The sequence below is a fragment of the Carcharodon carcharias genome, chromosome 7 (assembly GCF_017639515.1).
Source record: "Carcharodon carcharias isolate sCarCar2 chromosome 7, sCarCar2.pri, whole genome shotgun sequence".
In the NCBI taxonomy this organism is placed as follows: Eukaryota; Metazoa; Chordata; class Chondrichthyes; order Lamniformes; family Lamnidae; genus Carcharodon; species Carcharodon carcharias.
The window spans coordinates 122,208,884-122,225,572 of NC_054473.1; the positions used below are offsets into that span (position 1 = coordinate 122,208,884).

A 16,689-nucleotide genomic window follows, 5' to 3' on the forward strand; every position below is an offset into this window, starting at 1 on the left:
TCTTCCTTTAACATGATTGTTCAGGAGCTCTGTGTGAGGAAAATAAATCCACAATCTGTCTCACTGTAGCATAATAAGCTGGAACACCCATGCACTGTCTCTTATAGACTCATTGACATTTATAGCACAAATGGAGGCCATTCGGCTCATCATGTCTGTGCCGGTCAACAAAGATCTGACTACGCTAATCCCATTTTCCACTTATGGTGCTGTTTAGTTATTTACTAAATAATTTCCAAGATTTTACCTTTTATAATTAGCTTTAAGTCTTGCATTATAGGTAGATATTTGAGTAAGCCACATTGTAGATTGGTCAAACATTAGTATGTGCCAATGTTTGCTGTACTTTTGGAAATACCTTTACAGCCTGAAGTTAAACGAATGAGTTATTAGAGATATGAGAAACGGATACCGGATTTGGGTTCAAGTTGCTACTGTTTGTTAACTAAATGACAGATGTTTTTAATTGGTGTTGGCTCAAAAGTTGGTTCAAGAGCTCAAGAACCTTCCAATGAAATTGGATTTATTTTCCTCGCTGAGTAATGTAACTGGGGGGAGATGTGGATTCAAGAAAATGGTTATAGATAATTCATAAATTAAGTGAACCTGTGTAATTAATGTATTATTCCCAGAAGTGTTTGCTTGTGTCTCCTAAGATCTTATTGGTCTATGATGCTCTTTGTTCCTATTGAGTGATAACCCCGACAAGTAACAAAATAGCATCTTATTAGTACAGCCTGCTGTACACCATGAACTCTGACCTAGTATCTTTTAGGAAAACCATGAGAGAAATCTTTAACTATCCCATTTTTACTCACTGGACTTCAGGAGTGTGCATTAAGATTAATGACATTTTGTAAGGTTAGCTGACCTTGAATAGTTGGTTGCTTCACCTTGTTCAAATTCACTTAAGTTTTGAAGACTTTCAAATTGTGATGTTTTTGATCTCTTTGATAAAATATTTACAAGTTATTTTTAAGTGAAAAAGCATGTGAGATGGAACTTGATTTGGTATTGAGGAATATGGTTATCTTAGCTGAGCCATTCCAACTTCAAAAGATAAGTTTTTTTGCAATTTGTGCAAAATTCCTACCTATTTAATCAGCTGAATTCCCCTGTGAGTTTCCTTTGATGAAAACTTTCTTTTTGTTCTTTTGTCAGCACTGTGCAACACCGTGAGATGGTGAATCCAGCCAGTATGAAACAAGCATTGATAGCTTCTGCACGCAGATTGCCTGGGGTCAACATGTTCGAACAAGGTCATGGCAAACTGGATCTGCTGAAAGCGTACCAAATTCTCAAAATCTATAAGCCTCAAGCCAGGTGAGTACTGAAGTGAATTTGGGTAATGTACCTATTTGTTCCTTCCTGTTTCCTCATTTTGTGTTGCAGGCAGTGATTCTTGGTTTTGAGTCCAGTAGGCCCTACCTTGAATACATTGACCATTTCTTGAGTGTTGTGGGCTAATTTGACTAGAATGGCTGAAACTGATTTGCATCTCATGGATACAGTTGTTGCCTAGCTCTGCCTTTCCTCTAAGCTCTTGACTGCCTTTGTGCTGTCAGACTGCTTGTCTGACATTAAGGCTTGGTTAAGTCATAATACTTTCTTCAATCTCCACTACAACTCTGCACTCTTGCCCGATGCCTTCCAGTTTCACAGTCACTGCATTAGGCCAAACCATACCACTCCATCATTGACATTCACCCAGAGCTGAACTTTAAAACTTGAATCCATAGTCATGACTGCTGACGTCCATCTCTGATTATTGTCTTCCTCTGACCCTGTACTGAAATCCTTATTCATGCCTTTGTTGTCTCTAGGTTTAACAATAATATTTTGCTTGCTGGCTTCCAACTTTTGCTACATATGTCCTGTTCATAAGAAGATCTTTCTTTCCCAATCCCTTGTCCTTTCACAGTGTGTTCTGTATTGAAGAGCAATTTAATTTTTCATGTCATGTATAAATAGAGGTTTCGAAGGCTGTTTGTTAAAATGAAAATTAAATTCAGTGTCTTCCTTGTGTGCACTAAATGCAACAACATGGCTTACTTCAATGGGCTTGTAATTAAAGCTTCAATTTTCTTGACTGCTGGACGACAGGCCAGAAAATTCCAGGTTCGAATCAGTGTCTGTGTTGTTCCCCGCGGTGGAGAAAGTGAATCTTAATCTTGGTTTCAGTGTTTAATCTGCTTGCTATCATTTTTTAGTAACTGTAGTAGGTAATTGAGATAACATGGAACTTTGTGTGAGCAGTCACACTACTTTTCTCAGATTTTAGTGAAGCTCTTCTTTGTTGCCTGTTTGAAGCAATGCATTTTAAAACAGCAGTACAGAGTGACTTTTCATGAAGTATGTGAAATAAAATTTGATGGTTTGAATCTGACTTCCTGTTTTGAAAGTATTTCTCAGCCTCTTTTGAGTGTGTTTTGTCCTGCTGCAAAGGTGCTCATTGCCCTGCAGTATCTCTGCACCCGCACCACCCCTGCCGATATGGTGGCTGTTCATGCAAATGCTGAAAATGCCAGCAGGTAATTTCATTACTGGTGGGGGCAGGGGGAGGGATAAGTTTATCATAGCAAACTGGATCCTGAGGCAGAGCAAGATAGCATCATTACCACTCCCCTGACCAAGAACTGCTCAGTTTGGGGATTGAACCTCAAATTGGCCTTATCTATTTGGCTCAACTCATCAAATAAGCTTACAAACCATGAGATTGTTGAGCATGCATAATATTAATTGTGCACAAATTAATTGACCAATTGTGCCCATATTATCAATGTAGTTTAGTAAAGAAGTAATTTTTGAATGCATTTGTAACATAGGAGACTTGGAAGTTAGCTGGCATCCTGCATTGAAGACATCCAGAATCCAGAGTTTCTTGACACTTAAGGGAGAATGAGCGATTATTTTACGCCTGCAATCAGGTTCACAAAAAGTCTTCTGGACAGGCAGATAGAGAGCAGATAATTGAACAAATGTGAAATCTTTGGAGAGCCTAGCTTTATGGAAACTGTGCAATTTTTAAAATTAATTTCCTTTCAAAATACATAATTTTAAGTAACTTTTTCTGATACATCATAATTTGGGATGTTGAACATAACAAATCATAGAAATTACAGTGTCGACTTCGGCCATTCAGTCTGTTTTATCTCTACTGATCCCTTGAAAAAGCAGTTGTGCTTAGTCCCACATCCCCATCTTTTTTCCATATCCTGTTCTTCATCCTCGAATATCTGCCCAATTTTCTTTTAAAACTAATATGCAATTGGCTTCCCCCACCTTTTCAGGTAGAATATTCAAAATTCCAACAACTGAGTGAAAAAATTCTCCTCATATCCCTTTAGATCCTGTGCCAATAATTTTTAATCTGACCTATAGTTAGTGACCCACTTATCAGAGGGAATAACCTGTTTTCTCATCTTGAAAACCTCCATTAGGTCACCTTTTAACATTAGTCCTAATTTTTACAACTTCAGTGCCCCAACAGAAGTCCCTTATTCCTGATTAACACCCTAATACACCTCTTGATACCCCCTCTAAGATCTTTAATCTTTCCTGAAATATGAGACCCAGAATCGTCCACAATACTCCAGCTGATATCTTACCAGTGATTTATGAAGTTCCAGCTTGATTTTTTGCTTTTATGCTCCATTTCTCTATTTATAAACCCAAGTAACTCATAACGATTTTTTAACCACCTTATTAACTTGCCCTGCCACCTTTTTAAGAATTGGTGTAAATAGACACCAAGGTCCCTCTCCTCATCTACATTTTTCAAAATCATGACATTCATTATATTTTTCCATTTACTCCTCTCAAAATATATCACTTCACACTCCTTTGCATAAACTCCATCAGATGTTGTGTCTGCCTGTTTCACCATCCTGTCTGTGCAATCTTGATGCCTATGAACAGTTCTTATCACTGTCTACCACTGTGCCAAATTTCAAATCAGCTGCAAACTTTAGAATTTTGCTCCCCACACTAAGCTATCTACAAAAATTGGGGACAAAACGTGATGGAGTTACTATTAATCTGTAGGGAATACCACTGCAAACCCCATTCCAGTCTGTGAAACATTCATCCATCATACCTTCTGCTTCTTGTTACTGAGCCAATTTTGTATCTGTACCACCACTTTCCCTGAATTCCATGGGCTTCCTTCTTAAATCAGTCTCCTTTTTGGCACTTTGCCGAATGCCTTCCAAAACTCTTGTACAACACTTATGGTACTCCAATACCTTGATCAGCCTGGGGAAGGCGGTGGTGTAGTGGTATTGTCAGCAGACCAGAGATCCAGGACCAGGGTAATGCTCTGGGGACCTGGGGCCTAATCTCACCACTGCAGATGGTTGATTTGAATTCAATAAAAATCTGCAATTAAAAGTCTAAAAGTTAAAGGTCTGATTCACTAATGTACTTTAAGGAAGGAAATCTGCCATCCTTAACTGATATGGCCTACATGTGACTCCGCATTCACAGTAATGTGGTTGATTCTTAAGTGCCTTCTGAAATGGCCACTCAGTTGTAACAAGTCGCTAAAAAGTCAACAAAAAGGAATGAAACCAGACAAGTCCCCCAACAAACTCAGCCCTGTCAACCCTCCAAAGTCGTCCTTACTAACATCTGGCTTGTGCCAAAATTGGGAGAGCTGTCTCACAGACTAGTCGAGCAACATGCTTCCTCCAAGTGGGAGGGGAGGGATGGGGCGGGGGAGAGGAAGGGGAACAGGAGGGGGCGGGGGGTTGGCGATAATATCAGACATTACAGATAATGTCCCAGACACCACAATCACCATCCCTGGGTATGTCCTGTCCCACCAGCAGGACAGATCCAGCAGAGGTGGCAGCACAGTGATGAACAGTCAGGAGTGAGTTGCTCTGGGAGCCCTCAATTTCAAGTCCAGGCCCCATGATGTCTCATGGCATTAGGTCAAACATGGGCAAGGAAACCTCCTGCTGAATACCAAGTACTCTTCCCCCTTAGCTGATGAGTCAGTACTCCTCCATTTTGAACACCACTTGGAGGAAGTACAGAGGGTGGCAAGGGCGCCAAATGTACTCTGGGTGGGGAACTTCAGTGTCCATCACCAAGAATGGCATGGTAGCACCAAGCTGGCCGAGTCCCAAAGGACGTAGTTGCTAGGCTGGGTCTGAAGCAGGTGTTGAGGGAAAAACATACTTGACCTCATCCTCACCAACCTGCCTGCTACAGATACACCTGTCCATGACAGTGTTGGTAGGAGTGTTCACTGCATAGTCCTTGTGGAGACAAAGTCTCGTCTTTACATTGAGGATACTCTCCATTGTTTTGTGTGGCACTACCACTGTGCTAAATGGGATAGATTTCAAACAGGTATAGCATCTCAAGACTGGGCAATCAGGGGCAGGTTCTTGACCACAATCTGTAACCTCATGGTCCAACATATCCCCCACACTACCATTACCTTCAAGCCAGGAAATTAATGAAGAGTGCAGGAGGGCATGCTGGGAGCAGCACCAGGCGTACCTAAAAATGAGGCGTCAACCTGGTGAAGCTATAACATAGGACTGCTTGCGGGCCAAACAGCATAAGCAGAAAGTGATAGACAGATTTAAGAGATCCCACAACCAATGGATCGGATCTAAGCTCTGCAATCCTGCCACATCCAGTCGTGAATGGTAGTGGATAATTAAACAACTCGCTGGAGGAGGAGGAGGCTCCACAAATATTCCCATCCTCAATGATGGGTGAGCCCAGCACATCAGTGCAAAAGTTAAGGCTGAAGAATTTGCTACTACAATCTTCAGCCAGAAATGCTGAGCAGATGATCCATCTTGACCTCCTCTGGAGGCCCCCAGCATTACAGATGTCAGCTTTCAGCCAATTTGATTCACTCCACTTAATATCAAGAAACGCCTGAAGACACTGGATAGTGCAAAGGCTATAGAACCATAGAAAAGTTACAGCACAGCAGGAGGCCATTCAGCCCTTCTTGTCCTTGCCAGCCTGAGGACACCAAGGTGCCCTTTCTAATCCCACCTTCCTGCACCCAGCCCATAGCCCTGCAGCTTACAGCACTTTAGGTGCAGATCCAGGTACTTTTTAGAGAGTTTAAAGTTTCTGCCTCTACCACCAACTTGGGCAGCGAATTCCAGACACCCACTAACCTCTGCATAAAAAAGTTCTTCCTTATGTCCCCCCTACACCTTCTGCCACTTATCTTGAATCTATTTCCCCTGGTTCTAGTGTGTGGGCTCTGGCAATATCCTGGCAACAGTACTGAAGACCTCTGCTCCAGAACTTGCCATGCCCCTGGCCCATCTGTTCCAGTACACATACAACACTGGCATCTACCCGACTATGTGGAAAATTGCCCAGGTATGTTCTGTACACAAAAAAGCAGGACAAATCCAACCCGGTCAATTACCACCCCATCAGCCTACTCTCGACTATCAGTAAAGTAATGGAAGGAGTCTTCAACAGTGCTATCAAGCAGCACTTGCTTAGCAATAACCTGCTCACTGATGCCCAGTTTGTGTTCCTCCAGGGCCACTCGGCACCTGACTTCATTTCAGCCTTGGTTCAAACATGGACATAAGAGCTGAACTCCCGAGGTCAGAGTGACTGCTCTTGACATCAAGGCCGCATTTGACTGAGAGTGGCATCAAGGAGCCCTAGCAAAACTGCAGTCAATGGGAATCAGGGGGAAAACTCTCCACTGGTTGGAGTCATACCTAGCACAAAGGAAGATGGTTACGGTTGTTGGAGGTCAGTCATCTCTGCTCCAGGACATCACTACAGGAGTTCCTCAGTGTGGTGCCCTGGGCCCAACCATCTTCAACTGTTTCATCAATGGCCTTCCTTCCATCATAAGGTCAGAAGTGGGGATGTTCGCTGATGATTGCACAATGTTCAGCACCATTTGCTGTTCCTCAGATACTGAAGCATGTTCAAATGCAACATGACCTGGACAATATCCATGCTTGGGCTGACAAGTGACAAGTAACATTCACACCACACAAGTGCCATCTCCAGCAAAAGCGGGTTTAACCATTGCCCTTTGATATTCAATGACATTACCATCACCGAATCTTCCACTATCAACATCCAGGGGGTTACCATTGACCAGAAACTGAACTGGACTAGCCATATAAATACTGTTGCTACAAGACCAGGTCAGAGGCTAGCAATCCTGCGGCTCGTAACTCACCTCCTGATCCCCCAAACCCTGTCTTCCATCTTTAAGGCAAAAGTCAGAAGCATGATGGAATACTCTCCACTTGCCTGGATGAGTACAGCTCCAACAACACTCGAAGCTTGACATCATCCAGAACAAAGTAGCCTGCTTGATTGGCACCCCATATCCACAAACGTTCACTCCCTTCATCACCGATGCACAATGGCAGCAGTGTGTACCATCCACAAGATGCACCGCAGGCCGTAATCATGACCATCCTCAAGAAAGGCAACAAGTCCGACTGCGGTAACTATTAAGGAATCTCACTGCTGTCAGCCACAGGGAAGGTCATCACAAGAATCCTCCTCAATCATTGCTTCCCCGTGGCTGAAGAGCTCTTCCCAGAGTGAAAACGTGTAAGCCACCTCCTCAGGAACACAACAGATATCACCTTCACTGGGGGGCAACTGCAAGAGAAATACAGGAAACAGCACCAATCTTTGTACATGGCTGCTTTTGATCTCACAAAGGCCTTCAACAATGTTAACCGTGAAGGATTGTGGGGCATCCTTCTTTGTTTCGGCTGCACCCAAAAGTTTGTCACCATTCTCCATCTGCTCCATGATGACATGCAAGCCGTGATCCTGACCAACGAATCCACCATAGACCCAATCCACAATCGGACCAGGGTCAAGCAAGTCTGTGTCATCGCACCAAAGCTCTTCTCGATTTTCCTTACCACAATGCTCCATCTCAGCACCAACCTCCGCCTCCGTCCTCACAAGCTCCCATCTGGAGTGGAGTTAAACTGCAGAACAAGCAGGAACCTGTTCAACCTCTGTCGCCTGCAGGCCAGATCCAAGGTTGTCCTGCCCTCTGACATATAACTACAGTATGCAGCCGATGCTTGTGCCTGCACACATTTGGTGGCTGAGCTCCAAACCACCATCAACACTTTCACCAAGGTGTATGAGAGCAATGGGCCTTATACTAAAGATCCATAAGACAAAGGTCCTGCACCAACCTGCCCCCTCTATGCTGCACTGCCGCCGCGCACCCCCCCCCCCTTCCCCCCACCACCCACCCCCAGATTAGCAAAATCCACAACGGGCCCTGGACAGCATAGACCTCTTTCCATTCCTTGGAAGCCCGCCGCCAACAAGGGCAGACATTGACAATGAGGTTCAACACCCCCTTCAGAGTGCCAGCACAGCCTCTCGCCCCACGAGTGAGTGTTTGAAGACCAGGAGCTGAAAGCCGGCACCAAACTCATGGTCTACAGAGCAGTAGTGATACCCAGCCTCCTATGTGGCTCAGAGACGTGGACTATGTATAGGAAACCCTGGAGAAGTACCACCAGCTCAGCTTCCGCAAGATCCTGTAAGCCCATCGACAGGATAGGCACATGAACAACAGTGTTCGCACTCAGGCCAACATCCTTAGCATTGATCACACTCGATCAGCTCTGCTGCACGGGCCACATCATTCGCATGCCTGACATGAGATTCCTGAAATAAGCGCTCTATTTGAAGCTTCGATATGACAAGCAATCCCCAGGAGGGCTGAGAAAATGTTTCAAGGACATTCTCAAATCCTCCTTGGCAAAAGTGCAACATCCCTACTGACATCTGGCCCAAGATCCCCCAAAGTGCAGGGAAAGCATCCACGAAGGAGCTGAGCCCCTAGAATTCATCGCCAAGGGCTAGCTGAAGCCAAGCTTTGACAGTGAAAGGAGCGCGTGGCAACCTGGGCACTCCACCCACCAGTTCCCCCTATCACCATCTGCCCCACCTGTGACAGAGACTGTAGATCGTGCATTGGACTCTTCAGTCACCTGAGAACTCGATTTTAGTGTGGAAGCAAGTCATCCTCGACCCCGAAGGACTGCCTAAGAAGAAGCAGCACTGCAGGAACACACCAGGGCTCTTTAGACAACACTTTCCAAACCCATGACTACAATCCAGAAAGCCAAGGGAAGCAGACACATGGGAAAAGCACCATCTGGAAGTTCCCCTCCAAGCCACTCACCATCCTGACTTAGAAATGTATTGCTGTTCCTTCACTATCACTGGGTTAAAATCCTGGAACTCCCACCTTAACAGCACTGTGGATGTACCCACACCACATGGACTGCAGTGGTTCAAGAAAGCAGCTCATCATCACCACCTCCTCAAGGGCAATTAGGGAAGTGGGGGAAAATGCTGGCCCATATCCCATGAATGAATGAATAAAAAAAAATTCTCTGTTACCTCATCAAAGAATTCAGTCATGATGTTAAAAGAAAAGTTGTGTCTGAATAAGCCTATACTGGCTTTCCTTGACTAAACCATTTCTTTCCAAAGGGAAATTTATTCTGCCTCTGTTAGTGATTTCCAATAACTTCACACTTATGTTCGACTGACTGGCCTGTAGTTTCCTGGTTTATCCCAATTCCATTTCTTGAAAATTGGTATTACATTAGCAACCCTCCAGTCCTTTGGCACTACTCCTGCATCTAATAAGGGTTGAAAGGTTCTTACGAATGCCTCTGATATTTCTACCTCTACTATTTCAAACAACCTAGGATGTATTCCGTCTGAATCGGCTCACGTCAACTTTAGATCATGTTAATCTTTTTAGTGTGTATTCTGTATTATTGTTATGTCCATAACTTTTTTCATCTGTTACTTTAAACCTTCAGATCATCTGCTTCCTTTGTGAATATACTTGCCTCTACAAAAAGATTTCCTGTCAGGTCCTTAATGGGCCCCAACTTTTTCCTTAGCTAACTGCTTACACATTTTAGGTTTAAGATGTTTTAGGCTTCAATTTAATCCATCCATCCATTTTCACACAGCATCTCCTGGTGAGGGTTGTAGTGGCAGCAAGCTAAGCGGGGCTGACCAGACTTCCCTTTCCACAGCCACAGATTCCAGCTCCTGTGAGATTCCCAGGCCAGCTGAGAGATGTAATCCCTCCAGCATACCCTGCGTTGGCCTCGAGGTCTCCGCCCGGTACATTTTGAGCGGGAGCCTACCTGGGCATCCTTATCAGATGCCGGAACTGCCTCAACTGGTCCCTCTCGATCCAGAGGAGCAGCGTTTCTACTCCGAGGAGCTCCCAGATTGCCCAACCCTGTGGAGAAACCTCATCTCTGCTGGTTGTACCTGCAATCTTATCCTTTCGGTCATTACCCACAGTTCATGACCATAGATGAGGATGGGATGTAGATCAACCAGTAAACCAAGAGCTTCTTCCTAGAACTCAGCTCCCAATTCACCACCACAGATCGGGAGAGCACCCACAGAACTGCAGCCATCGCACCGATCCTCTGGTCAATCTCACCAACCACCCCACCGCACCCCCCCCCCCCCCCCCCCCCCCCCCCCCCCTAACCACCATCACCCGGGAACAAGATCCTGAGATACTTGAGCTCCTCCACTAAGGAAAGCTGTTTCCACCACCGACCCCCCCCCCCAATTCTGGATAGAGCAACCTGCTCTTTTACAGGAGAAAACCATGATTTCTGAGTTGGAGGTGCTGATCTGCATCCCAGCCACGTCACAGTCGGCAGCGAAACATTCGAGTGTGCGCTGGAGATCACAGTCGGATGAGGCAAGAAGCGCAACATCATCTGCAAACAGCAGAGATGCCATCCTCAAGCCCCCAAACTGAATACTCTCTGTACCTCAGCTGCGCCTTTGATATCCTGTCCATGAAAATCACGAACAGTAGTGGAGACAAGACACCCTTGAACGAATTTGGTTTAATGCTGAGAATGCAGACGCAACTCTTGTTCTGTGAATAGAGGGACCTGATAGCACGCAGAAGTGGCACCAGCACCCCATATTCCCATAGCACCTCCCACAAAATACCCTGAGGAGCACAGTCGCATTCCTTTCCCCGGTCTACAAAATGGAGATAGACTGGATTAACAAACTCCCATGAACCCTCAAATATCCAGAGAGGGCACAGAGCTGGCCCATTGTTCCATGGTCAGGGCAGAATCCGCATTGTTCCTCAAGTTATGAGACAACTAACGGATGAAGTCTCCTCACCAGCATTCTGGCATAGGCTTTCCCAGGGAGGCTGAGGAGTGCAATCCCTCTGTAATTGGATCACATCCTCTGGTCCCCTTTCTTAAAGATGGGGGCCACCGCTCCAGTTTGCCAATTCAATGGTACTGTCCCCGCCTTCCATGCAACATTGAAGAGTCAACCATGACACCCCAACATTGTCCAGCACCTTCAACATCTTTGGATGAATCTCGTCCACCCCTGCTGCCTTATCGCCACGGAGGCCCTTGACCACCTCAGCAACAGTGATAGATCTGATCTCACTGGGGGGTTCTGGTGCTGCCTCCTGGAAGGATGACGTGCCCACTGGGTTGAAGAGTTCCTCGAAGTGCTCCTCCACCTCTTGACAATCTCTCCAATTTGGTCAGCGTTTTCCCACCCTGCTGAGAACAGCTTGGGCAACATCCCGACGACCCCTCCTAAGATGCTGAATGGTTTGCCAGAACAACTTTGACGCCATCTGATTGTCAGTCCAAACTCCTCCCAAGCCTGAGCTTTTGCTTCAGTGACTGCTGCTGCTGTAGCCTTCCTGGCTTGCAGGTACCTCTCAACTGAATTAGGAGATCTATCTGCGAGCATTGCCCAGAAGGCCTCCTTCTTCGAGTTGACAGCCTCCCTCCCCACTGGTGCCCACCAATAGGTTCTATAGGGTTGCTGCCAGGGCAGGCACAACTTTTCATGGCCATCTCAGCAATTGAAGACCTGAACATGGTCCATTCAGACTCAATGTTCTTGACTCACCCTGGATACAAGAGAAATTCTTCCGGAGGTGGGAATTGAAATTGTTTTGCATGGATACATCAACCAGACGTTCCCAGATTACCCTGACAGCACGTTTGGGCCTCCCACGACTGTCTGCCCCATGTCCCATGCACCGAATCCAACTCACCACCAAATGGTAATCAGTTGATAGCTCTGCTCCTCTTCCACCCAAGTGTCCAGAACATACGGTCTTAAGTCCAATGACATAACTAATGAAGTCGATCATCGACCTTCAAGCCAAGGTACTCTGGTTTTAGGTATGCTTATGAGCATTCTTGTGCTTGAACACCCTCCGAGGATTGTAACCTTGTGGTGGGGGGGCTTGTGTGATCCAATGAACCTTGGAGCTATGTCATCTGGAGGCTAGAACTCCTGGTAGGGTATTCCTCAGCGAACAAGTCCAAGGTGAGGTTCTTGACAAAAAGCGATTCACCAAAGACCACCATGATGGTTCTAGAAATAACACACGGAATCTCGCCCAGAACAGGGATACCAGGACCTACACCTGGAGCCAGGCCTGGGGATGGTGTTCACTGGCAAGCACCTGGTGGCCGGGCCACCCATGTAACCCGGCCGGGCTCAACCTGAAATGGCTTCGTGGAACTGCCTTCTGGGCCCACCACCTGCAAGGCGAAGGGTGGGAGTCGGGTGCGATACCAGTATGGCATTGAGTGAGAGCGGGACAGATCAAGACGGACTAGACCTTGGCTTCAATTTAATGTTGCTGCTAATCATTTCTCATTACCTCACTTTGTCTTTCTTCCCAACCACCCAGTATTAAAATTTTCAATTCCTTTCTTTACTTTCCATAATCTTCCTGGTTATTAACTGAATTTTGCTCTCAGTATTTGTCAACCTTTTTCCTATTCTATTTTAACTTTTATTCCCATTTTCATCGATGGCTCTTGACTTTGGATTTTCTATCTTTTACCTTAACAGGAATATGCCTAGTTTGCACCTGAACTATCTCTTCCTTGAATGTTTTCCGTTGCTTCAATCCCGCTTTACCCTGCATTCGTCCTTTCCAATCTCCCTGTGCTTGGCACATGTATTATTGGAATTAGCTCTTCTTGAGTTGAACATTTATACCTTTGATATTTTCTGCTCACTTTCCTTAATTACTTTTAACTGTATTAGGTCACTGTTAGCTCACTGATCTCATTCTGTAAAATGCTCCACTTGCCCTAATCTTCTAACACGATTCTTAATTCTTTGAGTTTCTAATCTTCTGTTGTCCCGGCTAGATGTTGAGGCTAACAGTTTTGCCAGAGACAGAAAGAAGGATAACTGTTAAGAATGGATATCTCATTATATAAATTCTTCTGTCTCTGGTTGAAGAGTGACAATGCACACAGTGAGCAAGTGACTTGCTTTCACTTTCTGGCACCAAGCTAAAATATTGCAGACAGATCAGAAGATTGCGGAGAAATAACATTTTATAAAATGAGCATTATTAGGCTGCCTTATATGTATAATGAAAGTTTTGGATAGTAAGCACAGCAGACATGTATACAATTTTCATAAAACTTGAGCAAGATTAAAAATTAGAAGCAAACGTTTTTTCCTCACTGAACTGTGGATTCCAGAGAGAGTAGTTGAATTACAGGACAGTTCTGGATCAGGAATGCCATTTGGCTTATCTTAGTTTTTGCATCCAGTTGTTTCTTAGAACACCAACTTGTATTTATATAACATGTTTAAAAAAAAGTAAAATGTCTCAAGGTGCTTCACAGAGGCATCATCAATTGGGGAAGGTGACTAAAAGCTTGACCAGGTTTAAAGGAGTGTTGTAAAGGAGGAAAACAGGGTAGAGGGTCAGAGTGGGTTAGAAAGGGAATTTGAGAGGCTGGAGCCCATGCAGCTGAAGGCATATACACCACTGGTGGAGAGTTTTTTTAAATTTGTAGTGTTCGAGACCTAAAATGAAGGAGCACAGATATTCCCGAGGGCTGTGGAGATGAAGAAGATCAGAGAGAGAGGGAGGGGTGTGGGATTTGAAAACCACCAAGGGAATTTTAAAATCAAGGCATTGCTTAACCGGAAACTATTGTAGGTCAGCAAGTACAGGGGTGATGGTGAATAGGATTTGATATGAGTTAGGACATGGGCAGCAGGGTTTTGGATGAGTTCAGGTTTGCGAAGGCTAGAACATGGGAAGCTGGCTCAGGAGTGTGTGGGAATAGTCAAATCTAAAGATACTGAGGGGATAGGTGAGGGTTTCAGCAGCAGCTGAGCTGAGGTTTGGGCTGAGTCGAGCAATGTTTGAGATGCATTATGGAAAAGATTCCAGGGTTTTTAACCTTATGTTTCTTTAAGGTTTATTCCATAACTATGATCACTTAGTGAAGAAATTCCTCATCTTTACATACTTAAATCTGTATCCCATTTTGTTCTTCTAAAATTAATTATATATTTAATTAAATATTTCAGGTTTATCTTCCACATTCCTTGAAGACCTCTATAAAATACCATCTTTGGCACCTTCTTTCCAGGATGAAAAGCCCAAGTTTCCCTTTTCCTTCTAACTCAATGCTTAACACTTGGGGACCATCCTTTTGGCTACCTCCAGTGTTTAAATATTTCCCTTGTGTCTTGCTGATCGGAACTGGATACACTGCTCAAGGTTCTGTCAAACCAGAGCCCTCTACAGACTTCAAGTACATAACCATGACAGTAGAATATAACGTTCTGTTTCTGTTGTCTTTGCTGCTCTGCATATTTGGAAGTGCTGAATGTTTGGTCTGCGGAGACCCCCACATATCTTTAGATATTGACATCATTTATGGATTGTGTGCATCACTTAATTTTCTTTCCTAAATACAGTACTTTACATTTGTTTGCATTACTATATATGCTGAGTAATGGTTGATCTCATGTAAAAATCAGCCCCTGACTTTGGCCAAAAAAAAATCATTCATTTGAGGTGAGTTGAGGATGACTGCCATTTACATCAAGGCAGCATTGGATAGTGGCAACAAGGAGCCCTAGCAAAACTGGGGTCAATGGGAATTAGGGAGAAAACTCTCTGTTGGTTGGAGTCATACCTAGCACAAAGGAAGATAGTTGTGGTTGTTGGAGGTCAGTCATCTCAGTTCCAGGACATCACTGTAGGAGCTTCTCAAGGTAGTATTCTAGCCCAACCATCTTCAGCTGCTTCATCAATGAACATCTGTCCACCCTAAGGTCAGAAGTGTGAATGTGCAGTCATCAGTGAACAATGTTCAGCACCATTTGTGACTCCTCCGATACTGAAGCAGTCCATGTCCAAATGCAACAAGACCTGCACAATATCCAGACTTGGGCTAATATGTGGCAAGTAACGTTCACATCACACAAGTGCCAGGCAATGACCATCTCAAACAAGAGAAAATCTAACCATCGCTCCTTGACATTCAAAGGCTTTACCATTTCTGAATCCGCCACTTTCAACATCCCGGAGGTTAATGTTGACCAGAAACTGAACTGGACTAGCCATATAAATACTGTGGTTACAAGAACAAGTCAGAGACTAGGAATCCTGCAGCTCGTAACTCACCTCCTGACTCCCCAAAGCCTGTCCACCATCTAAAAGACACAAGTCAGAAGCGTAATGGAATATTCTCCACTTGCCTGGATGAGTACAGTTCCAACAACACTCAGAAAGCTTGACACCATCCAGGACAAAGCAGCCTGCTTGATTGGGACCCCATCCACAAACATTCATTCCCTCACAGCGGCAGCAGTGTGTACCGACTATAAGATGCACTGCAGGAACTCACCAAGGCACCTTCCAAACCCACGACCACTACCCCCTAGAAGGACAAGGGCAGCAGACACATGGGAACACCATCACCTGAAAGTTCCCCTCCAAGTCACTCACCATCCTAACTTGGAAATATATCGCCATTCCTTCACTGTCACTGGGTCAAAATCCTGGAACTCCCTTGCTAACAGTGCTGTGGATGTACCTACACCACATGGGTGTGCAGCAGTTCAAGAAGGCAGCTCACCACCACCTTCTGAAGGGTGATAAGGAATGGGCAATAAACACTGGCCCAGCCAGTGATGCCCACATCCCATGTACAGATCGACCCCCAACTTTTAGCCAAAAAATCCAAGCTCTTTGTACTTACCACCTGTTCGCCGCTGAAGTCGAACTTGCCCTGGTGTAAGTCTATTTGATAAAATCAGAGAATAGCTCGGCATCAAAGACGGCTGTTCCGTGCCTTGTATCTGTGCACTTCAACACATGATGTCAAGGCTACCACCCCTCTGTTGTGCGCTGTGTTCCCATGATGTGAAGGAATGGCAGATACCCAGCCGAGTTCAGACTTAAAGTCGTTGAGATTGCAGACCAGACAAACACTGTTGCAGCAGATAGAGAATTCAGGATATCAGAGAAGAATGATAAGAGATTGGAGGAAGCTCTCTACACAGCTTGGGCAGATGCCTAAGAATAAATGCACAGAAGAAAACCTAGAATGTTGCTGCAGTTGGAAGATACAGTTGCAAAATGCGTCCATGAAAATCATCAGAATAGACTCTGTTTCTTGAATCTATCCAAATCTTTGCCCTGAAAATTGCAAGAAAATTAGACATTGCAAATTTCAAAGCTGGACTCCAGGGCTGGATGGCGTACCAGGTTTATGAAGAGAAACAATTTTATCCTGCAACAGAATACCAAGATTTAATAGCTGCTCGCAACCGAACTTGATGGTAGGCTTATCACAT

The 16,689-nt window shown here is 44.8% G+C and overlaps 1 protein-coding gene across 5 annotated transcripts in view; it reads left to right on the forward strand.

The window, feature by feature from the left end:
• The window catches only part of mbtps1 (membrane-bound transcription factor peptidase, site 1), a 160,434-nt gene that overhangs the window by 100,708 nt on the left and 43,037 nt on the right, over window positions 1-16,689 (forward strand). For all 5 annotated transcript variants that reach the window (XM_041191447.1, XM_041191449.1, XM_041191448.1 and 2 more), the window contains exon 11: window positions 1,162-1,323. In XM_041191447.1, the coding sequence (XP_041047381.1) occupies window positions 1,162-1,323 (162 nt within the window). The remainder of the gene's footprint in view (window positions 1-1,161; window positions 1,324-16,689) is intronic.